A 23,524-nucleotide genomic window follows, 5' to 3' on the forward strand; every position below is an offset into this window, starting at 1 on the left:
AAATACTGGCACGAGGACCCCACTTAGCTGTTCAACGTGTCAGACGTTAAAACAAAGCACACAAGGACCGCTTAGTAGTCTAACAATATGCCCAATGTAAAATACACAAACTCAGCATTGAAAAGCTAGCATTAACATAGCATATATCATCATCTGATGCCATCATAGCACAACAAAAAAGGTAAGGTATTTTTATTATTCTTATTTAAATACTGTACAGGGTGTAAATGTAAAAAACATTAATAGCAATTAAAATAGGAATGTTCTGTTTTTGGAGCTTGGTAACGGATTAATTGTATTTACATTATTTCCTATGGGAAAAATGTTTCGGAGGTTGAACAATTCGGACTTTGAACACTTCGCAGGAACGAATTATGTTTAAACTCCCAGGTACCACTGTACTGTATTTTGTCACCCACACGGCAAATATGTATGGTTTATGTGTACAGAGCACTATCAGTCAGAGATGTGGATTCGAGTCATGTGACTTGGACTGACTCGAGTCATGAATTTGACTACTTTAGACTCGACTTGACAAAATGTTAAAAGACTTGCAACTCGACTTGGACTTGACCAAATGACTTGTGACTTCACTCGGTTGGACTTGAGCCCTTTGACTTGAAAAGACTTGCTTCTTTCACCAAAACAAAAAGATTAAAATGTATGTTAACGAGTAAGTTATTCTCGGTGTGTGTGTGTGCAAACTGGGCTGACACAGCGCATTCAGACATGTCAGGGAAGCCGCAAAGGCGCAAACACACCTCGCCTTCGCTAAGGCAAACTTCAAAATAAAGCTAACCAAATAATACATTGACACCAATGTAACAGCCTTCGGGGATTTTACTTTGAAGTCTCCCTGCGTGGTGGCGTGAACGCCAGCTTGACTCTTTCCCTTTGACATTTTGGCTTGCATTATCGACATTTTATTGAAACGACATATTCTCACCATTATCATAAGTATATTAAATAGCGAATTTAAAAATAGCCCCCCCCTCATTTCAGCCTAGGATGCTCATAGGTGCTTCAAACTCGCTGTGGTTACTCTTACTAGTCCCATGAATAAACAGTGAAAAGCATTTCACACTGGGATGAACACAACCTGCATGCTTTAAGGTGTGGGTACATGTCAGCTTTATTTTTCGCCTTGCCTGATGTTTTGTACCCATACCAATTGATAAGACCCTGGTTCATTTTGCTGCGTTAAATGCATTAAACCTACCAAGAAAGCAATTTCATGCAGTTAGTTCAGCAAAGAATCATTTTGTGGCGTTGTGTTCACCATTTCCATCATAAGGCGGCCATTGAATGTTGAATTTATAATAGCTGAGCGTCAAGAACACAAACTTACTGCAGCAGGGTTTAAATTAGTCCCGCCTCCACCAAAATCTTTTATTACCCCTTCATCATATCTTAGCACTGTTTATGCGTTTGCACAGGTCAAATATACATTGGTATTTACAAAGCCGTCGCACTAAGGAAGAAGAGGGAGCAGAGGAATGCGAGGACTCAAGACAAAAGAGCTCAAATGAAGATGTCGAAGATGGACACCAAGCTCCGGACTGCAAATTTGGATAGCAAACCATTTCATGCATTTTCAGTTTGACTTTACTCACAGAATGGTGATATATCAACAGCTATGGTTTTGTTAACGATTGAGCGTTGATCCTATTGGGGAAAAGGGGAAAAAAAGAAAGAAAAAAAAAAGTCATGAATGTATAAAATATAATGAAGATACACTCCACATGTTGAATTAAATGATGTATTACAGAACAAATGTGCTAAAAGTTCAACAGAAGTGCGAAAGAGGCACATATGGCAGAAAATACACAACAATGTCACAGTACTTTTTCTCCATTACACAAAAAAGGAAAGTCCCTACTGATGTGAGACAAAAACAATGATTCAGCAGTTTTTTGGTTTGACAAACTATGAAGATGTAACGCTTTCTGTCTTGGCGCGTCATGATGGCAGAGCATGCAGAGGTGAAGGTCAAATCTACAGAGTCAAACGTGCTCGAGGCCAACGGCCTGAAGCGGATATGCACATGCAGTAGTCAAATCTCAGTTCTTCATTTGGAGCACTCTTTAAAAGAATGAAGAAAAAAAAACAATTAAAGCAAAGCACGCACACAGAGCAGGAGACAAAGGGCAAGAAAAAAAAATCTGAGCAGGTACGGAGTGTTAATGCAGAGTCGAGTTTGGTGGACAAGAGTCTGTCAGGTTGGATGTGGCCGCTATAGGTTCCCCCACGTGTCTGCAGCAGGCCAGTTTTCAAGCGTGCCACTCTCACTGTGCACCTGCTCGCCCAAGGTGAAGCTCAATCTGTACTGCAGCTCAACTCTCTCCTACACACACACAAGGAGGTGTCAATAAAAGGGCAGATTCACAGTTATACCATCCATGTGAGTACCTTGTCCGGGTTTGCCAGCAACATGATCTGTGTGACCGCAGCGGTAGGAAGGATAGGATTGAACGCCGGCAGATCCGTTCCAGACGGCGGTTGCAATTTCACCGCCATTGACTGCAGGCCAACAATGTCACGTCAACTCATCATTCTGACGATGCAGAAACAAATAAAAAATCCTGACTGACCTTCCGAGCAGAGATATGCAAGTTTATATTTGTGACGGGCACGGGCGCAGAGGACAGCATGGAGATGATCACCACCTGCACGTCAGGGCGAGATGGCGGCGAGTCGCAGGCAAAGTGGAAGAGAACCCGCAGACTGTGTCCATCGAAGACAGTCACGGGCAGCAGACTACCTGGTAGGCCAATTCATGTGACGACAGCGGGAGAGGAGTTTGAATTCATGGAAAACTAATTTCAAAAAATGTCAATCTTACTTGGTTTAACGGATTCTAGAGGCACAAAGACATCAGCCAGGGAGACTCCGGCAGGTGCCTTTTCGAGGGGCTTGTCAAACGTGGGGCCAAAGTTGGTGGTCTCTGAGGGGAGGGGCAGAGCGGGGCGGTCCGAGCTGAAGACCGGGATGGGGTTGGGGGTCATGTTAGATCCCGCCTTGCTCTGGAGATCTCTCAGAGTTGGCTTGACCTGCTGTTTGTCCCTACATGAACACATAGACTGATTGAATTTTTGATTTTTTAAATAATAGTAACAATAATAAATAATTACTATAAATAGATATAATTAAAAAAGATTTTTTTTTTTTCCCAATTGATGCCTTTGAATGTATTCCAATTGATTTGAATGTAGTCCAGACCACCTGTACCATTTGACCTGCAGGCCCTCAGGGGGGAGCGACTGCTGCAGCAGCGTCTTTCCCAACAAGTCGAGCTCATCCAGAACTGAGCCTTTGGGAGCCGAGGCGGGCGAGACGGGGTGCGAGTGGGAGGAAGGCTCCGGACTCAGGAGGAGGCTGGGCGCTGCGGGGGTGTCTGCATCGATACTGTCAGATGACTTGAAGGAGGAATGAAGAGAAAGGAAAAGAATAGAACATTTAGTAGTTCATCGTACAAACGTATCGATGCTTGTTCCGCCGCGCACCTGGAAGGAGTCCCAGGCTGTGGAGTCTTCTGGCTGGGAGGGAGGGTTGGAGGTGTGTGTTCCTTCACTTAAACCTGCGGGCAAAAAGGCCACAAAATGTTGCAATGCCCTGAAAAGTGTTCTTTTCTTTTTTTCTTTAAGTCGGCGTGGCATTACCGAGCGACATGAGCTCATCGTCAAGCAGGGAGATGCCCGTCTCCTGCGAGGTGGCATTGAGGCTGTCAGTTGGAGTGGGGAGTTCTGGGAAGGACGGTGGCGACTGGGGCGACGTGTCCAAGCCAGACAGATCAAGTAGTGCCGTCCCCACTGCTGGGTGGGAAACAAAACAAAAACACATGTGGAGTCATCGTGTTCACGAACAATTCTCAGTGACGTCTTCACCAACCAACCTGTCTGCTTTTGTGCGTTTAATGCATTGTTGCTGTTGACAATCTCCCCTTTGACCTGCTGCTTGTACAAATTGATGACATGGGTCAGGTTGTCATTGGCCTGCAGGATCTCCGCTGTGGACAGCCAAGACAAAATGCTCGTTATTGTCGTCATTGGGTCCATAAACAGCACAATAGGTCTTGATTGTAGTTGAGTAACGGCTGCAACAATCTGCTGATGCTGTTGATATTCACTCCCAATTCGGAAATTAGTATTCTCCTTTGATGTATTAAAAAGAAGAAAAAAAAACTTTTTTTTTTACATGTATAATCACCGAGTTTTCCAGAAAGCCAATAGAAGAGGAAATATCCAAAGGCAGTGACAGACCTCACTGATTGGGGTTTACAACTTGTGATAAGGGGAGGACAACTTGTTGAAACTTGGCAAGGCAGCACAAGACTACACTTGGTACTTCCTTGCTATATTGCGTTCACCGTCATTTGCACCCCAGCTAAATCTCACATTTCTGAGCCATTGTACAGCATACAGGCCAGTTCAAATTTAGAGTTGCACACTTTCAATATATCACGTTGTGGCGGTTGTGCTATAACATCCTGTGCACGGAGATCTACTCGAAGTCATGCTGCTCATTGAGATAAGAGGAAGTATAGTATTGCTCCCTCAGAGTAGACAGCATACATTCCTGTTGCAACTGCATGCAAATGTCTCGTCAATACAGAACGTTTTCGATACTCAATTTTGCCGTTCCGATACCTGGGTTGTTGTTTTTTTCAACATGAAAAAGCTGCCCTGCCATTGGTTCGGAGCATTCAAGAGCCAATAGGATATCCTAGCTTGGCATGCAGTGAACACGTCACACATGCGTGAATGTTGTGCACAAGTAAAACACAAGCTGCTGCATCCAAAGTCCTATATTAGCGTCGGAAATAATAGTATCGGCAGGTTACTTGTTAGTACTCGCCGATGCCACCGTTTTCATGCAGTATCGGGGCCTCTGCCGATACCGGCATCGGAACAACACTAGTCTTAAACGTAGCTGGCCAAACACATGCCACATTACAATTAAACCAAAGGGTGCTGCAAGCGCCCAAATGAAATACAACCGCTCCTTTCTAACAAATGTGCTGCATACAGTATATCGTGGCCATTGTTAATATTGCGATATTACAATATTGGTATTATTGTGACATCCCTACTAATTAACTAGTGGTTTCTTAGCACCCTTAATTAGCAATTAAATACAATTTTGGGATGGCGTTGTGTTGATGTTGGTCGTCGACATCAGGGCTCCACACTAACTTTTGCACTGGTGCTACCAATTTTTGTAGTTGGTCGCACCACACAGGTTGTGGTCGCACCCTTTTTGAGGGAGATACAGCATGGCCGTGTTTGCTGATGTAAAGTTGTCTCAATTTGCACAACATAGTTTCAGATGACGTAAATATTGGCAGCGACTCAACATATAGCTGCAAAATATTTTACTGGAACAAGATTTGTCTGCAATAAAACAGGTCAATTGTTTCATATCAGCCCACTTTAAAAGAAAGTAAAACATTAATAAAGTTTTTAAAAAAACAGTGATTTCACATCCATCATTCTTCTTAATTTATGCCAGCTTTTATAGATAGAAAGAAAGCCTACATTGTTTCGATATTTGCAATTGTTAACAGTTAATGCACCGATTGACTTTTTTTCTGTTTGAGTTTGAAATGTCCGACAGTTTTTGAATGCATCTTGCGGCTCGCCGAACGCTGTCAATGTTTATGCTCCCGTTAGTGGCTCGTTGCCAACACCGGAGACTTGTGCCGTATCGCACAACGACAGACTAATTAACAGACTAAAAAGGAGAGGAAATAGCCCCGCACAGCACAGAAAAAGTATCCACCGGTGCTTGTGGTGTCAGGAAACAAAAAATCTGGAAAAAGGAAGAGGTCCATCGCACGCAGCGAAAAATTCAGCCACAATTTATTGACTTACACCAACAACCCGTTTGGCCTTGGGCTTCATCAGGCTGTTTATGTGAATTAAATATAATTTCAAGGTGGCACTGTGTCGATGTTGGAAGTCGACAGTCGAGTAAGGACGAGTCCAAGCTAGCTGCCTTGAGCCGCCACGCCACCAAGTGCTGCGAGGGTCAACTTCAAAATTCAAGTCTACCAAGACAATGGCATTGACGTCAATGTATTAGTTGGAAGGCTTTTATTTTGAAGTTGGCCTAAACACTATGTACGGCCCGAACCGTGATGCTTGATCCGTACCAAAAGATGCGCCGTTACACTATTTATTTGCGGGTAACAATTTGTTGCATAATCATTATATTATTATTATTCTCATCATCATCGGTTGCACTTGAGACGGCCTTTTTTGGGGGTGCGTGAAGTAGTGGCTATAGAAGCGCTTTTCAGAACCATCTCAGATGTGGTTCTAAAACGCAGCCGACTGGGGCCGTGGCACAATTGGTTGACAGCGACGCAGCAAGGAGCTCCGCTGCATGCCCATTTCCTGCTTTTACACGAGTGAGACAGAGCTACAAGTCATAAAAATACCACATATACAATAAACAAGTGAAGCTCACCTAAAGCTTCATCATTATCCTCCGTGTCGCTTGCCAATCTGAACAGCGTGGGTCTCATTTTTTCGCAGCGCTGGTAAAGGTCCTATTGACACAATACATGCTCATGATCAAACTTGCACATTGCACGAGACAAGCGACCCGCTTTGCACTCACCTGTAGGAGCTCAGAGTTGCTCTGATTTGTGGTGTTGGCATCGTAATCCTGCAGAAGCTGAGTCAGCAGAGTGATGCTCTCCTTCACCTCCTGGATGGCACCCACACGCTTGGTCACCTTCTCTGTTCGCCTCTGATCCTACGACACATTCAAAGTCACTTCAACACTGGGACGTTGAGTTGTATGTATGGTTTGGACGCCAAGCTACCTCTTGGACCATTTCCTTGATCAGTTTGTTGGCGGCCTTCAAGTCTTCAGGATGTGAGCTGTTCAGCAGGCGAGACAACATCTGTCAAAGCCAAGAGGAGCATTGGAAGGAGGCGAGAGCCGTCGTGGCAGTGGACGATATTGGTCACATGGTTCTTACTTTAGACTTTTCTTCATCTTCAAAAATAGCATTTTTAGGTCTGGGCGGGGGAAGATTGGGTAGTTTATCAGGGGGAAGTTCTGGATCTTGTTTGATAATACCTGCAAACAACAACAGCAACAAAAAAAGATTCAGAGATTTAATTTCCCCCAGCCTTAATTATAGGACTATTGATTGATTTTCTTTTTTTACAGTTTGCATTGAATTGTAAACAGCCTCTATGGAAAGCTGTTTTTACATGAACTTGTCCTACTACTGTAGTGTGCAGAAAATGTCATATAGTAGTTGAGGCAAATAAGACAAAGTTGTTCTCCTAACACGAGTTGCTGGATATGAAAGTGATCAAGTCAAATCTCAAACGCCCCCTTACCTTGTTTCTTTAGCATCTGATAGGCATCTATAATTTTTGCCTCATCAGGCAACCCTAACGTCCAGCTGTAGATCAACTCCAAGACTTTCTTCTTGACTGGCTCAGGTGAGCGTGAACCCAGGTACTGTATGAGGACAACAACACATATGCAGCTCACGTCACATGTTCTGTGTGGGGGGGAAAGCTACGCAGGAATGTGCACAGAAGACCCTCAGGATGATATCCTACCTTTGGTGACACCACTTTAATAAGCTCATTAAGAAAGCGGAACTTGCCCACTTCATTGTGAAAACGTTTCCCACAGTTTTTCATACACGACTCCAGAACCTGGTGAAGAAGCACATTAGAACAAATCAAGCAAAACACTGGGTTTTAAGGGTGGGAATCTTTGAATGTCTCACAATTCCGATTTTTTGGTTCTGGGATTCGATTTTCGATTATGAACGATTTTCGCTTCAACATGATTTGATTGACAATGATTTTTGCTTCAATCAATAGATGTGCAAGGAATTGTAATGATCTACTCCAGTCGGACTCACTAATGCTAATTAGCACGCTACTCGCGGCACTTTTATCACTCAAAAGAACGGCTCCACGCTGAAAAAAAACAAACTTTTATTGGAATAACTTGATCGTGACTTTTTCCTTCAACTCTCTAATGTGGCTACAACTTAACAGCGTATTCGACCACACACTGTCCCTCAGTGGCCAAATCGGGTACAACATGAGCAGCGCTCCCAATAAAGGCACACAAAGACAAAGGCAAGAAAGTATAAAATAATTTCAGTAACATCGATTTTGGGACATTTAACTCTTTGACTGCCAAGGACGTTAAAAGACGTCAAGTAAAAACCTACGGAGGGCCGCCAATGACGTTAAAAGACGTCATCCAATTTATTTTTTTTGAAACGGGTGGAGGAAAGCCTTGGCCGGCTGTGGTGAAAGTTTCAAGCAGATCTAGTTAGCCTAATGACTATTTTTGGCCCCTAGATGGCAGCAATGACTCTCTTTTGACAAGATTGGGTAGGCGTCAGTAGAAGACGTGAGGCAGAGCTAGAGGGGACAATGGCTGGGGAAGGGAAGAGAACATGGCGACCGGTTGCAAGCAGCTCACGCTGGAGCAGTTTTTTTCAAAGACGAAAAGCATCGACCAACGCTAAAGAGCACATTGATGACGACGATGATCATCATCGATGATGATGATGGTGACTCCGAGGTTGGAAGCGTTGACGCGGCAGTAGAAGACGTGAGGCGGAGCTAGATTGCTGAAGAAGCGAACAATGGCAACCGGTTGCAAGCAGCTCACCCTTGGGAATTTTTTTCAAAGACGAAAGGCATCGACCAACGCTAAAGAGCACATTGATGACAACGATGATCATCATCGATGATGATGATGGTGACTCCGAGGTTGACGCCGAAGTTGGAAGCGCTGACGTGGCGGCTATGACGACGTCATAAAGGTTCACGGGCTAGCGATGCTAACACCGGAAAACGCGCAGCACAACCGAGCACGCTCAGACGGACGTTCAATCGGACGACGAAGAGTACCCCGAGTCCAATGCATATTCATCGGAGTGGGTACAGTCTGCTACTTGCTATTCCCCGGAAAAAAAGGCCGTCAAGAAAGTGTAACGTCTGCACGCGATACGGACAATCGAAGTGAAACGTATCTGTTGTGCAAATCCTGCTCCCTCTCCTTGCACGCAGGGCAGTGTTACAAAAAGAAAAACTGTATTTGAAACATCCACATAATTGCAAATAGTACCACAGTTGCTCACATTTGTAAATAGTTTGCGAAATTGTTTTGTCAAATTGTTACACTGTTGAATGGAAATAAACGTATTTTGCAATCTAAAATCACTTTTTCATTGTTGGTGGTGGTGTATTACAGAAGTAAAGCACTATTTAGGTGTTTGTGGCATCATTCATGGAAAAAAAGAAGTGTAGAATTCACTAGAGTGCATGAAATAACATCGTTTCACAAAAAGCTCTTTTTCTCCGCTTTTTGTTTCAAAACAGAGAATTTCGGTGAAAGTAACCATTTTCTATTGTTGATTACTGAAGAACGGAATAAGGTAGAAACAAACTTTTTTTTCTGATGAAAGATGAGAGTTCAATCTTTCATTTGGTAGTATGTGTGTTTCCATAGTCCAAACACAACATTTTCTGTGGACCTTGAAAGATCAGTCAAAATGCTTAAATCGGCTGGCACTGGCGACATCCCGTTTCTGAAAACGTCTGGCAGTCAAAGAGTTCAAATCGATTCTGAATCGTACTAAATGAGAATCGTGATTCTTATGAGAATTAATGTTTTGGCACAACCCTACTGGGTTTCATTACAAAAATGCAGAAACCAGAACTAAAAACAGAACTGGCCACTTGGACCTGCAGTGTAAATCTAGCCTCAGCGCAGTTATCTGGTAAAACAAGCATATCAAGCTGGCACATCAGGAATGGGGAGCTAGATAAACCGGATCCAGTGTAACGACCGGGATGCAATGGTAGAGGTGTGTGGCGTAACACCCGACACTCTCTTTTCCCACCCTGTTGTGCTGCACACAAAGGGGCATTGCGAGATGTTCTTGTTGGGGTTCCAATGAAGCCATCTTGCTGTAAACCAGGAACGTCAATACCGTGTAAGAGCATTCTGACATTTACCACAAGAGCCTGCATGGCCTCCCACTCCTGCGGAGATTGGATCTTGTGGGCCAGTAGCCTGGTGGCCAGCTGAGGTCTGCAACACAACACAAAAAACAAAGACTGAACAAAAAGTTACATGGCATAATCCGCTTGGCTGTATGGGCCAACAGAAGCGTCATTTGACTTTTACCATGCAATCAGTTTTGAGTTTTTAATGGCTCTTTTCAAACTGCGACTAAAAACGTCAAATTGGTCAAAGTTATCTCATTTATGTGTACTTTGAGGTAGATAGATAACTTGTTCTGACGCAGCAACTATGTCCTGCCCTCCTCTTACCCCTCCAAATCATTGTTGAGCTGTTCACAGAATGCATTGATGCTGCTCCAGTCCGTTTCCCTATTCAGTGGGTTGGTTGCTCTGTCTGAAATATTAAAACAGTCAGAAAACAGAAGCGGTGGATGAGATGGTTCGTTTACAACATTACAAGTAGACTGCTGACAAGTTACAGAACAAAATGTGTTAATTCAGTACAATAGTTGCAATGTTGTGCATCACGTCGTCAGGAATCTGGACCGACATACGAGGTTTCAAGGTGTTTCAAGATGTGTGTGTTTTTTTTTTTAAAGTGGCCCTTAAAGGGGAAGTCAACCTTAAACATTTCTTGACAATGTTATGTGTGACCTCATTAGTCTAAACATGACATTCCGATTAATATTATATTTGTGAAGTATGAGTTATGCAGAAAAATTCTGCCATTTTAACCATCTCGGGGGGAATTCAGCCACTTGCCACGGACTGAAAATGACATCACAGTTGCTCTGTCCTGCAACGACCAATCACAGCTCACCTGTTTTCGGAAGCTTTGCTGTTATTGGTTGTTACCTGAGAACTAAGCAACTGTGATGTCATTTTCACTCGACAGCAATAGCAAAATGGCCGCCTTCTGCTATTGATAAAAACACATTTCACTAATGCAATATCAACCACAATATCATATTTAGACTAGCAGGGCTGCCTAGAACATATTATTGTCAAGACAGTTTTTGGGGGGTTGACTTCCCCTTTAATCGTTTTTCAGCCGTCTATTTAACGTAATAATAGTGGTATATTGCATACTGTCATTTATGAAGCTATTTTTGACAAGCTTCCATATTACATCTGCACAAATCTCAAATTCAGCACCGGGGTTTTGAAATCAATGTGTTATATTTTCTTTTAAGACAGAGGTTTTGATTGATTGATTGATTGATTGGTTAGTTCCGGCCAGAACAATTACCATAACTGCTCTTCCACTACATGGCCAAAAGTGCATAAATACCCCCGTCTCCACTTTTTAATGGGGTGCCGTGAGATTTTTCCTTTGATTTTTACCCCTAATGTAAAATATGAGCTTGGCTTAAAAAAACAAGCAGCCAGTCAGTTACAATGAGGGTCAACACGTTAGCTATCTTTGACGCTGTGGTCTCGAAGATGTTTCGGTTGAATCCAGAACTTTCTTACGGGTCACCAGCTTTAAAAGATTCAAAGTGAGCCGTATTATTGGAACAGAGAGTCCCCGACGGCCTGTCACGTAGCGCAGTGCTAAATAAATCAAGCCATGACGCGAAAAGTAAGCCAGTTTGTGCTGTGTTGACAGCTGCCAGGTACAGGTAGCCGTGCAGCTAGGTTAGCATCCTGTGTGTCACGGAACCGCCTCCAGCCTTCACTGCCCACTTCAGTAACACTGACACCTCGCACTTAGCACGCAGATATTCTGTTATGTTTCTCCTGTAACCATCTGAGAATAAAGCGCGTGTATTGAAGCCCAAATACTCACTGATGCGAGACTCCAAACTCTCCGAATCGGGAGGAGCAGCCATCACAGCTAGCTTATATGGTTTGTGCGTCTGCCTTGTGACGAGGTACGTAAAGGCACGTACAGTACGTAAACGCACAAAGAGGCGGAGATAGCATAGAAATCGCTCAAAATAGCCTGAAAAATGATACATTATATAAAATATACTCGTGCGTTATCAACTGTACCTCGTGACCACGTATGAATGTTGAGATTTTGACTAAATAACTATTTATTTACGTAAATATTTTTAAAAGTCGAGATGAATTGCAATTAATTTAGCTGTAGGCTATAATGACCTAAATGTATGTTGATATTTAATTGAAATTTAGAGAGAGAGAGAAAAAATAGATGATGACGGATAGTGTTAATTTGTGTATCATTGAATAATTATGATACAATCGTATCGTAACTCCATGCTCTGTCTAAAACGTCACTGTACCAGCTACACATTTATAAAAGTTAAAAGTACAAAAAATGAATGAATTAATGATCAAATTAAACTAATCTGGAGTTACATGATTATACATTATTATAAATGATAAAATTTCATTGGTTCAAGTTTTCCCATTCCTTTTTTAATCAGACGATTTGTGGCTGCGAGCTATTTCACGGTTCGACCAACCACAAATTTATTTTTGTCTCTAATCAAGTGTGCGCTACACCGAACCACATTTTTTAGATTAAATTAGAATTTCCAAATTGTAGGTGCTGCTAAACAATTTTCTGATCCTGTGGAATTTAAAACTGTGCAATTAATTTATAAACCTGGACATATTAAGGTGACCTGGTCATCAAGAATATTGAAACACCCTCGTATGTTAATGTTAGGGATGACAAAATCGCTGATGTTCTACATGCCCAGCTCAAGAGAGGTAACAGAATGCACAACTCACACCCTGCAGCCACTCCACACATCGACTGCTTGTGTTGAGCCAACGTTCCCTTTATTGAATCTTTCATATGAAATGTTCAATTCCTTCGCCATTTCCTTTGGATTACCTCACCGGGGGTTTACAATCAGCTAGCATGACTTCTCAGACCAATTATTGTATTCATTGTTATATGACGTTTACATCAGGGGTCATCAATAGTCCCAAGGGCCACATGAGCCCTTGGGTCCCATATGGGACATTGTACATTTTATCAGGAATGTTGTGGAAGTGATCATTTGAAAATATAAATACGTACTTGCAGAGATTTGTATGAATAGTTTTACACACTATTCTTTCCTATCTTGTTTTTAATCGTTAAGAATTATTGTGAGAGAACATTAATATGACCACATCTCTAAATTACTATCGTCAATTATTAATAATTATATAATTAAAGACAATTTGATCAAATTTGTTATTTCAGAAGTGTCAGTCCTTCTCACGAATCAGTGAGTTTCAAAAAAGTTGGTGACCCCTGGTGTAAAAGAGATATTATTATTATTATTTCATTATTATTATTATCAATAGATAGTTTATTCACTATTTTAATAGTTCATTGGTACAGGTTAGGCTGGGTAACTAAAGAATTAGGATACAAATATGTTTAGTATTCTTAAATATTATTGACATGTTCATATTAATGACATAGGGGTACGAACAGACGCGCTTATGCTGAAGTAAATTTGTATCTGTTTCATACATATTCGGAATAAATACGGAAAATAATGATTTAAAAAATGTAAAACAAACACACCGACGTTATGAAACAAGGTCGCATGTAGTCACGTTAAAACTACTACACCGAATGCGAGGAAGTTCACCAAAGTCTATCTTTTGCATTAGCCCGAGTTTTTATAACTTAGCCGGTCAATTTAGCCCGTCAGGACAAACAAACAAACAACAAACAAACACGAAGACAACTCGTTTAAGAAAAAAATTGGCGACAGGGTTTTGTCTCCCCCTGGTGGTAGCTATTATACAGTTCACCGAGTGTGACGCACAGCAAGATGGATGGACAGCCACCGAGGGGATTTTTGTTTTGTTTTGTTTGTTTGTTAATGAACACTTGTGGACCTCTGCGAGCAAAAAGCCCTGGAATTGCGTTATAATTTCACGTTTTCTTTTGGTTTGGGATGAAAAGTAACTTACGTGACTGAATCCTGACCGGCTAAATTGTAAAAACTCGGGCTAACGCGAAAGATATACTTTGGTGAACTTCCTCGCATGCGTTTTTTTTCCTCAAGAAAATTAGTTTTACGTGACTACATGCGACCTTGTTTCATAAGGTTGGTGTAATATAATATTGACACGGCGTGTGCTAAATGTAGCACTCGAGCTCGTTCCCTTCTGCCTCCACGTTGCTGTGTTGATGTATGTCACGCTGACCCACCCCTCATGTGACGAGGTCCATTAATTTGCCATACATGACACGATGGCATCGAGAGAAGCTTTGCTCAAGTGGTGCATCCAAACATGCAGCACCTACCCACAGGTGGAAATCACCAATTTTTCCACCTCATTCCGAGATGGACTTGCGTTTTGTGCCATCATCCACAAACACCGTACAGACCTCATGTGAGTAGTCTTGTTTTGTTTTCTGTATTTGTGGAGAACTGATGGGCTGCAATGGTGTGCATGTCCCAAAAACATTCAACGTTTTCTTGCATGCTGTTTAATCTGGATCTGACAGTGGGCCTAATCTCTTCACCACAACATAATCTCGCTTCTCGACATCTTCTCTCCCCTTTACAGTAAATTGGATTACTCAGGTTTGTTGTGGTGGTTACAGTAAAATAAAGTCACTTTGCTTGCTCTGTAATCTTAATATGCTTTTTTTTGGTGTGCTGTACTTTTTGTGCTCGTTAATTTAATTGGCTCTCTAAATCATGTTAATGTCTTTATTGTTTCATTCATCTGGATCCAGAGATTTCAGATCCCTCTCCAGAGCCAATGTTTATGAAAACAACCAATTGGTGAGTCATTTGCACACACTGGAAGCATGTGTCCCTTTGAACAAACATATAATACTGCACAGCAGGATTCCCAACCAGTGTTTAGAGGTCTGTTATTATTATACTGTCAAATATAATCAGGTGTGCCACTGGAAATGATCTAATTCACTTAACTCATTCACTGCCATTGACGGCTTTAAACGTAAAAAACTTCTATTGGTTTAACCCCCCCACACTTTTGTTAACAAAAGTATGAAAACCTAGATTTTTTTTTTATTGTGCATTTAGAACAGATATAAAATTTGTGATTAATCGTGGGTTAACTAGTGAAGTCATGCAATTAATTACAAAATAACAATTTTAATCGCCTGACGAGATGATTATTAAAAATTAGGGGTGTCAAGGCGATAATTTTTTTTAACTGTAATTAATCGCATGACTTCACTAGTTAACTCACGATTAATCACAAATTTTATATTTGTTCTAAATGTACAATAAAAAAATTATAGGTTTTCATACTCTTGTTAACAAAAGTAGAAAAACAAGTTAAACTAATAGAAATAGTTAAAATGATTTTTTGACGTTTATAACCGTCAATGGCAGTGAATGAATGAATTTGCCCAAAGATTTACTACAAATAATGTGTCTTTGTTCAACTATGGCTGCAAGTTCATGTAGAACAATTAAATTGTCATGTGCTACGTAATAAAAGTACCTGCCAGGAAACAGGGCAAGCTAACCTCATCCTGTTACTTCAACAGGATGTGTGACATTTTGGTGAGATTATGATATGAAATGTATACCTTGGCTCAATAAAGGTTGGTCTCTTTCCATAAACTGTTTTCAGGCCTTTGAGGTTGCAGAGACAAAGCTTGGCATCCCCGCTTTCCTGGTCCCGAAAGAAATGCTTGCCACCGAAGTGCCTGACTATTTGAGCGTCATCACATACCTCTCCCAGTATTATCACTACTTCACTACATCCAACGGTGTGTAAGGAAGCATCTCTCTCTCTCTCTCTTTATCTCTCTCTTTTTGTGATTTGACGTCTTCATCATTTTATCGTGCTGCGAACAAATCAGCAATTCTGAACCCAACCTCACCCCGTAAGAGGGCGTGCACACTTGCGCAACCAAATTATTTCTGTTGTGTATTTTTACTTTCCATTTTAAATATATATATATTTTTGCTTTTATTTTAAATTGAGTTAGTTTATAGGTCACATTAAAGGTGAGAAAAGTTTTTCTTCAAATTTTTTTGTCTCACAAAAACCTGGCATTGAACAGGAGTGTGTAGTAGTTTTGTATCCACTGCATCTGTCAAGCTGTGAGGCACATCATTAGAATTATGTATTCACAGTATTTAAAAACAATGTCAACAGCAGTGTGACGTAACTATAAGGGCGTTCACTTTACGTTGTGTACTTTTAGGTACTTTGTGGTAGTTGTACTTGTATGTTACCACATAATTTATTGTGCTTTTTTCCGTCACTTTCTTTCTTGTAAGCTTCATTCATTGTTTGTTTATAATATAAAAACACTGTTGGGCAGCACAGTGAGGTAATGGTTAGCATGTCTGCCTTCCAGTTCTAGGGTTCTGTGTTTGAATCTAGTCTGCTGCCGTGTTTGGTGGAATTTGCATTTTTTGCACATTCTCCCTGTGCTTCTGTGAATTTCTTCCTTCCACGTTCCAAAAACTACCACAGCATGGTTTTTAACTCATTCACTGCCATTGACGGCTATAGACGTCAAAAATTCATTTGAACTATTTCTATTAGTTTAACATTTTTTTTGCACTTTTGTTAACAAGAGTATGAAAACCTTGAATTTTTTTTATTGTACATTTAGAACATACAGATATACAATTTGTGATTAATTGTGAGTTAACTATTAAAGTCACGCGATTAATCACAATTCATTTTAATCGCCTGACGCCCCTAATTTTTAATAATCTTTTAAAAAATATTTTCTTTTTTAAAGAAAAAAAGATAATTAAAAATTAGGGGCGTCAGGTGATTAAAATGAATTGTAATTAATCACGTGACTTCACTCGTTAACTCACAATAAAAAACAACAACAAAAGATTATTAAAAATTAAGCGTCAATGGCAGTGAATGAGTTAATGATATGAATGCTAATTGGCTTCATAAGCAATATTTTGGACGCGGCTTGTCCTCTTCACTCTTGCAATTACTTGCGGTCGGGCTGTGCTCAAGCCAAGATGTGTTTTTCACATGTTGAATCTTTATTCATCATTTACATTCTGTCTCTTGACTTTGCAGCAGGTCCTTCCAGTTTGAGGTCATCACACATCACTCCATCAAATAAGGTGATATAAGAATCGACCTTCCAATGTATAAAACACTTGAAAGTTGAAAGAAAGATTCCTGAGTCACTATTCTTGCCTGCATTGTCAAGTTTCTTATGTGTTTCTTTTTTCAGCGTTCGGCTTCTTTGCCCTCCAGCAAAAATGATGATTATTCTGATGGAAATCTATGCACTGTATGTCACTTTTGCATCAAACCTGTTGATCTTATTGAGAGACATGTGATCCGCGGAGAGATCTGCCATCGCGCTTGTTTCAGGTAAGCGCACTCAAATAATGCTAACATTGTCAATCATTTGGAATTTTGATACTGGGACATGCAACCTTGATGTCTTTCAGATGCAAAGTATGCCATGGTACCCTTGCAGCAGGCTTTTACATTCCAGGAAAGGATGCTGGCGCTTTCATCTGTTCTGACCACATAACAGGTGGTGCAAAGGCTCACGCCGATAAAAACTTTGAGGTATGGGAAGACTGCATGTCTCTTGGTGGATTGACACTCATCAGCGTTCCTCACTACTCTGAGAAAACAAAGTCACATGACAGACTGGTTTATAAACCACCCGGAATAGAGCAAACAGTGCAGCACGAGTCTTCTGACACACACAGTAGCATGTCAAGGCCACCATCTGCTCAACCCGTCCCGGTAAATGTCGACCAGACAAGCGAAGGCAAGGATGAATTGACAGCTGTTTTGGCAGGAAGCAACGAGCAGAAGGAAGAGACAAACACCGAGGTGCCTTCAGAGTTCTTGTCACTTGATGTACAAGTGGCTGGAGAAAATAAGCAGCTGGCATCAGAACAGACGCTGGTTCCTGCCTCTGCAGCCAGGACTCAACCTTGCCAAACACTGTGCGGCACCTCAGGTAAGGAAACGCAGATTTATTTGACAGTTGTCAAGTCTTTTTTTTTTTTTTTTTTGTCGTACCTTAATGCAAAATTCAACTGCATTAAAAAAAAAATGTATTTTTTATTTTTTTTTTTAGAGCTGAGTGATTTCAGTACAAGCTAGACTAGACGTTATATAGACAGAAATAGATAAAAAAATATATTTATAATAGACACAAAATTCACCGCTCTGCATTAAATATAAAACACATTAACCACGTTGCTTCTAACGTCTGATTAAGTATTTACAGTTTGAGATTTTTGTCTGCTGCAAGCGAAGCTCATTTTGGTTCAATTGTTTCTTTTCCTGTGCAGGCAGTTCCACCATTCAAAGTCAGCACAGTACATTTTGTAGAGTACATTTTACTCTAAACGGAGTCTATTTGGTCAGAGTAAAATATTCAGAGTAAATTTTACTCAAAGTGTTTTAGTGTGTATTGCATGAAAAAAAAAACTATTAAAATTTTTCATTCAGAAATTCTCATTTTGCAAGGAGGGATTTTGACTAAATTTGACTATTTAAGTTACACAAGGGTTGAGGAACAAACTCACAACCTTCAGCTTCTGAGACTGACACTCTACCACCTGAGCTACGACACTCCTGCTGTTTGCTTATGCAAGAGGCGACGTTTTTGGTCTTGGAGTTCAGCTGACGGGCGATCAGGGAGTAGATTGACTGTCTTCCTCAACCCTTGAGTGACTTTTTAATATATGTTTTAATGTTTTATTTTACTCTCTTGCAAGTGTAAATTTGACTCTATTTAGAGTGTTTAAAGTAAAATTTACTTTACAGAATCTACTTTTCCATTTTCAAACAATTGTATTTTTTTTTAATTACAATGTATTGTTGAACCCGTGCTTCAGCATAAGTGAATAAATTATGAATAGTAAATCTGTGCTGTGACATTCCCAGTGAATGTTGAAGAGACAACCGATGGCAAGGCTGAATCGCCATTGGTTCTGGCAAAAAGTGGAAAGCAGAAGGAGGAGACAAAAAGTGAGGCGACCTCGGAGTTGTCGTCACCTTGTGTACAAGTAACTGGAGAAAGTAAACAGCTGGCACCCAAACTAAGCATCAAAAGTCACTCTTCCCCTCTTTCATCTCAAATGTGAGTCAAGTGGCATATTTGTTTCTTTGTATTTAAAAAATAAATTAAATGTCAACTTCCCCTGATCTATTTTCCATTTCCCCCTTATGGAGTCAACTGATCGTCATCATTCTCTTAATTGTTCTAGCAGTAGCGTGAAAAGTCCTGTGAAAACCAACCATCCATGGCTGAGAATCATCCATCCCGGACCATGGACACAACTGCCCCCTGTTGAATCCCCAGGACCCCCCATGCATTCCAAACGTGGTCCCAACGGTCAGGGGTACTGGTACAGACCAAGAGTCCCTCCTCCCAATCCTTTTAGTGAGGACCTGGATGAGGAAGATGCAATCAAAACTCAGCTACATCACAAAGATGCTCAACTTGCTCGCTCTGATGCAACCACTTCTAATGTCCCTCCAAAAGTAAATTTTAGTCCCATTTTGACAAGAAGTCTTTCTGTGCCGGCTGTCAAATCTACACAGCCACCTTTTGGCATGACAGAGGACAATAAATCACCCTCCTCAACACAAAGTAAGGTATGAAAGGTGATTCTGCTTTGAATGTGTTTCTAGACTTATTTGCCTGAAACACATAGATTAATAATATATGCAGTACCTTACAGTATTTTATTCTAGTAGGTTTGCCAAGAGGACCATTTTGATGCAAAAGCAGAAATGCTCAAATCGAAAACATGCCTGACACTCACATCTGGACGAGCACCTGCTCCTGGACATGGCTTCCCGCTCATTAAAAGGAAGGTATGATAACCCTAACCCTGATTCATAACCGAAATGTTTGGCCGCCCCTTACTGCCCAGAATAATTTAGTTCTTCACATGAGTAAGTATTTTGGATTACATGTCAATTTCTTGGCAGATTTGTTTCGATGACTGAAGACAAATAATAATCCCTATTTGTTGTTTGGCAGGTGCAGGCAGACCAGCATCCTCCTGCAGCAGATCTGCTGGCGGAAACACAACAAGTGCAAAAACAGCTAGAGGCACTGGAAGAAAGCGGCGTTGACTTGGAGAGAAATCTCAGAGAGAGCAAGAATGGTCCATCATGCGTTTTGATTTAAAACAAATGTTCATACTATCTAAACCATTAAGACTCAAGTACTTATATTTCTTTTTAATTTTAGACAAAGAGGAAGAACGTTTATTGACTGAATGGCTTGTTCTTACCCAGGAGAGACAATATCTGATGCGACGAGATGCTGAGCTGGTTTATTTGTAAGTAGCCGTATTGTGTGAATACTTTACAAGAAAGTGTTCACACTACTGTATACAAAATAAAACACACCACTTGTGAATAATAATCTAATTGAACTATGCAATTTGTGGCAGGACTAAGCAGCAAAGGTTGGAAGAGAGGCAAGCAGATGTGGAGTATGAGCTTAGACGTCTCCTCAACAAACCAGGTGAGAGTTGGAGATGTCTGTTAAAAATTCTAGCCGTTTTTATTAGGGGTGGGAGTCTCACGATTCGATTTAGATTTTTGGGCCTGTGATTCGATTCAGAATCGATTTTCGATTAACTCTTTGACTGCCAAAAACGTTAATTAACGTTTAGTAAAATCCTATGGAGGAGTGCCAAAGACGTTAAAAGACGTTTGTTTCAAAACAGAGGTGAAACTAACCATTTTCTATTGTTGATTACTGAAAGACGGAATAAGGTAGAAACAAACTTTTTTTTCTGATGAAAGATGAGAGTCCAATCTTTCATTTGGTAGTAAATGTGTTTCCATAGTCCAAACACATAATTTTCTGTGGACCTTGAAAGATCAGTCAAAATGCTTAAATCGGCTGGCACCCACGGCATCCCTTTTCTGAAAACGTCTGGCAGTCAAAGAGTTAAGAACGATTTTGGATTCAAAATGATTTGATTGACAGTGATTTTTGCTTCAATCTATAGATGTGCAAGGAATTGTAATGATCTACTCCAGTCTGACTCGCTAATGCTAATTAGCGCGCTACTCGCAGCACTTTTATCACTCAAAAGAAGGGCTCCACGCTGGGAAAAAAACCCAACTTTTATTGGAATAACTTGATCGTGACTTTTTCCTTCTATTCTCTAATGTGGCTACAACTTTACAGTGTATTAGACCGCGTGGAACTACATTGCCCCTCAGTGGCTGAACTGGGTATAACATGAACAGCGCTCCTAATAAAGGCGCACACAGAAAAAGGCAAGACAGTATAAAATAATTCAAATAAAATTGATTTTGGGACATTTAAAATAGATTCAGAATCATACTAAATGAGAATCGCGATTCTTATGAGAATCGATTTTTTGGCACACCCTTAGTTTTTATGTTACACCCCAACCATGGTCTTTTTACTTTCAGAGAGTGTCTGGAGTCAAGAAGATCGAAATCGAGAGCAAAGCCTGATGGCCGAGCTGCTTGTTATCATCGAGCAGAGGAACCAGATCGTCAGCATTTTAGATCAAGATAGGAAGAGGTGCAGCAAGAATAAACAATACCAGCATAGCATAGATTTTATGTTGAAGAAGTAGTAGTAATGATACTCTGTTTTCCAATTAGGGAGCGAGAAGAAGATGCACTTTCGGAAGAGATGATCAAGAACCAAGGTGAGGATTTTAATCCGTTTTAAAATTGCTTCATGACGTTGACATATGATCTAGATCCATCCAAACGGTTGCATAATGTGTTGTATGGAATTTTGTTGTTGTTGTTGTGTTTCTTGTCAGAGCTCCATAAAGAACGTCTGAAAGAGCTCAAGAAGTCAAAAGGAAAGTTCAAACCCTCAAAGGTTTTTAAGCTGAAAAGGGAAAGCCGGAAAGGCGAGCACGCCAAAGACTCAGTGGACAAATAGAGCTGAAGCCCTGTAGAGACTGTAGAAGAAGAAAAGTGAAGAAAAGTTCAAAGAAAAATTCAAAGACATCAAAATAAGTTGTGCTTGTTCATGCTGACATGTTGGCCCCGTTTTGTGCTTAGACTGTATTGTGAATGCAAATTAAGCGTCACACAGGAATGTATCCAAGTACAGCTTTTGTGCCATCTTACAAGTAATAGCAAAATTGCCTTAGTCATTTTAAGGATTTTCTGCAAACAAGAAAAGCACAAGTTGCCTCAATTAAACCTTTGTGTATTACTATAAACATGTGAGAGAATCTACACACACATTTGCAATTTCTTGCAAGCACATTGTTTTTTTTATTGATATTGAGACAGCAAGTTAAAAATAATGTAGGCAATTATGCTATTAGGCATAATATGTATAATACTGTATGTAAATATGTTTTTGCAAAGTGTATGCTTGTTTTGTTACATATTCAGGTACACCTCAATAAATTTGAATATTGTGAAAAACTCAAATTTATTCCACCAGTAAAATTCAAAGAAGGAAATTTGTAGATTAGCTACAAAATGCAGTACTGTAATTATTTTTATTCATTATTTATTTGGATGATAGCTTACCGCTAACAAAAACCCAGACGTCAACATCACAGGAAATTTGAGTTTTACACTGCGAACAGTAAAAAAAAAAGAAGAAGAAAAAGCTTCTTTTTTTTTAAATATAGAAATTCGATTGGTGGTGATATTGTGAGAAGTGTGTCTAATCTGAACAGTATATGGTCTTTACTTTTTAAATTGAACTTCATTACAGATTTGAATAAAATTTTCTACGATGTTTAGATGTTGTAACAATTAATATGTAAATAACAGTTCCCCTAAATTTCATAACGTGAGAATTAATTTGTAAGAAACTGACTTCAAAAACACTAGATGGCGCTAGTGTTTACGAAATACAGTTTAAAAAAATGCCGTGTGAAATTTTTTTTTAAATACCCAGTTTAGGAATATTAGTTGGAGTAAAGCATAGCTTGTTTCTTCTTAAGTTCTTCATTACAAATAAAGTTATAGAACTACATTTAAAAATATGACATAATATTTACCCAACAACCATGTATGTTTCACGTTTTGTAAATATTGATGACAAATTTTCTTTTTATAAAGTTGTACCGGAAAGTGTAACGCATTTCATTTTTGATGCCCTATTAGTGCTGCTTTTTGGAAGGATATTGAAAATTATTTTATGTGTGGATCGAAAAACAAGATTATATTGGAAAGTAAAAACATTATTACCCTATTGGATTCTAAGAACAAAAAATTGTCAACTTTGGTTAGATTGTATGTTTTATTGGGCAAATTCTATATCCATAAGTGTACATTTTAAAAATTGAAACCTTTATTCGAATTGTTTTTGATTAAAATTGAAAACTACTTTAAGTCTCTTAAATTTGTAACAAATAAGAAATGCCATTTGATAATTAATATCCATGCAGGATTTTTTTTTTAAAGCCTCTTGGAGATACTGTTTATTTAAAGATATGTTTTTATTTATTCATGTGATTCATGTAAATTGGATTGACTGATGTCTGTATTAATTTTCTGTGTTCAAATAAATTGTAAAAACAACAAAAACAGGACAAGAAAAAAAAGACAAGAAAAATAAAACACGTAAAATAAATAATATGGTG

General features: G+C 39.9%; 2 protein-coding genes across 8 annotated transcripts; one reads left to right on the forward strand and one right to left on the reverse strand.

Moving 5' to 3' along the window:
• Positions 1 to 1,358: 1,358 nt before the first annotated feature.
• LOC144044677 (ADP-ribosylation factor-binding protein GGA1-like) lies at positions 1,359 to 11,943 on the reverse strand. Of its 5 annotated transcripts, XR_013291325.1 has the most exons (18): positions 11,815 to 11,943; positions 10,335 to 10,419; positions 10,017 to 10,092; positions 7,587 to 7,685; positions 7,359 to 7,482; positions 6,989 to 7,089; positions 6,830 to 6,910; positions 6,622 to 6,759; positions 6,469 to 6,550; positions 3,893 to 4,006; positions 3,660 to 3,812; positions 3,504 to 3,577; positions 3,223 to 3,416; positions 2,843 to 3,063; positions 2,592 to 2,761; positions 2,410 to 2,520; positions 2,175 to 2,344; positions 1,359 to 2,082 (listed from the first exon to the last, which is right to left on the reverse strand). XR_013291325.1 is itself a non-coding variant. In XM_077559242.1 (17 exons), exons 1-17 carry the CDS (start codon positions 11,855 to 11,857, stop codon positions 2,234 to 2,236), a joined length of 1,968 nt encoding a protein of 655 aa, XP_077415368.1. In that variant the 5' UTR covers positions 11,858 to 11,943; the 3' UTR covers positions 1,359 to 2,233. The 5 variants fall into 5 exon arrangements, 4 of the variants coding, with proteins under 4 accessions (XP_077415368.1, XP_077415366.1, XP_077415367.1 ...); XM_077559242.1 differs by having other exon boundaries at positions 1,359 to 2,344; positions 3,229 to 3,416; positions 3,660 to 3,809; XM_077559240.1 differs by having other exon boundaries at positions 1,359 to 2,344; positions 3,660 to 3,809.
• A 1,705-nt stretch (positions 11,944 to 13,648) lies between these two features.
• On the forward strand, positions 13,649 to 23,189 carry LOC144045028 (MICAL-like protein 1). Of its 3 annotated transcripts, none has more exons than XM_077559801.1 (15): positions 13,649 to 14,342; positions 14,692 to 14,740; positions 15,567 to 15,705; positions 17,001 to 17,044; positions 17,158 to 17,300; positions 17,381 to 17,907; positions 18,843 to 19,038; positions 19,166 to 19,556; positions 19,659 to 19,778; positions 19,948 to 20,074; positions 20,161 to 20,251; positions 20,366 to 20,439; positions 21,366 to 21,480; positions 21,564 to 21,610; positions 21,731 to 23,189. In XM_077559801.1, the coding sequence occupies exons 1-15, from the start codon at positions 14,200 to 14,202 to the stop codon at positions 21,853 to 21,855; spliced, it is 2,331 nt and encodes a 776-aa protein (XP_077415927.1). In that variant the 5' UTR covers positions 13,649 to 14,199; the 3' UTR covers positions 21,856 to 23,189. The 3 variants fall into 3 exon arrangements, with proteins under 3 accessions (XP_077415927.1, XP_077415926.1, XP_077415928.1); XM_077559800.1 differs by having other exon boundaries at positions 13,650 to 14,342; positions 16,998 to 17,044; positions 19,169 to 19,556; positions 21,731 to 23,186; XM_077559802.1 differs by having other exon boundaries at positions 14,191 to 14,342; positions 16,998 to 17,044.
• Positions 23,190 to 23,524: the final 335 nt, after the last annotated feature.

This window comes from Vanacampus margaritifer, chromosome 2 (assembly GCF_051991255.1).
Source record: "Vanacampus margaritifer isolate UIUO_Vmar chromosome 2, RoL_Vmar_1.0, whole genome shotgun sequence".
Lineage (NCBI taxonomy): Eukaryota > Metazoa > Chordata > Actinopteri > Syngnathiformes > Syngnathidae > Vanacampus > Vanacampus margaritifer.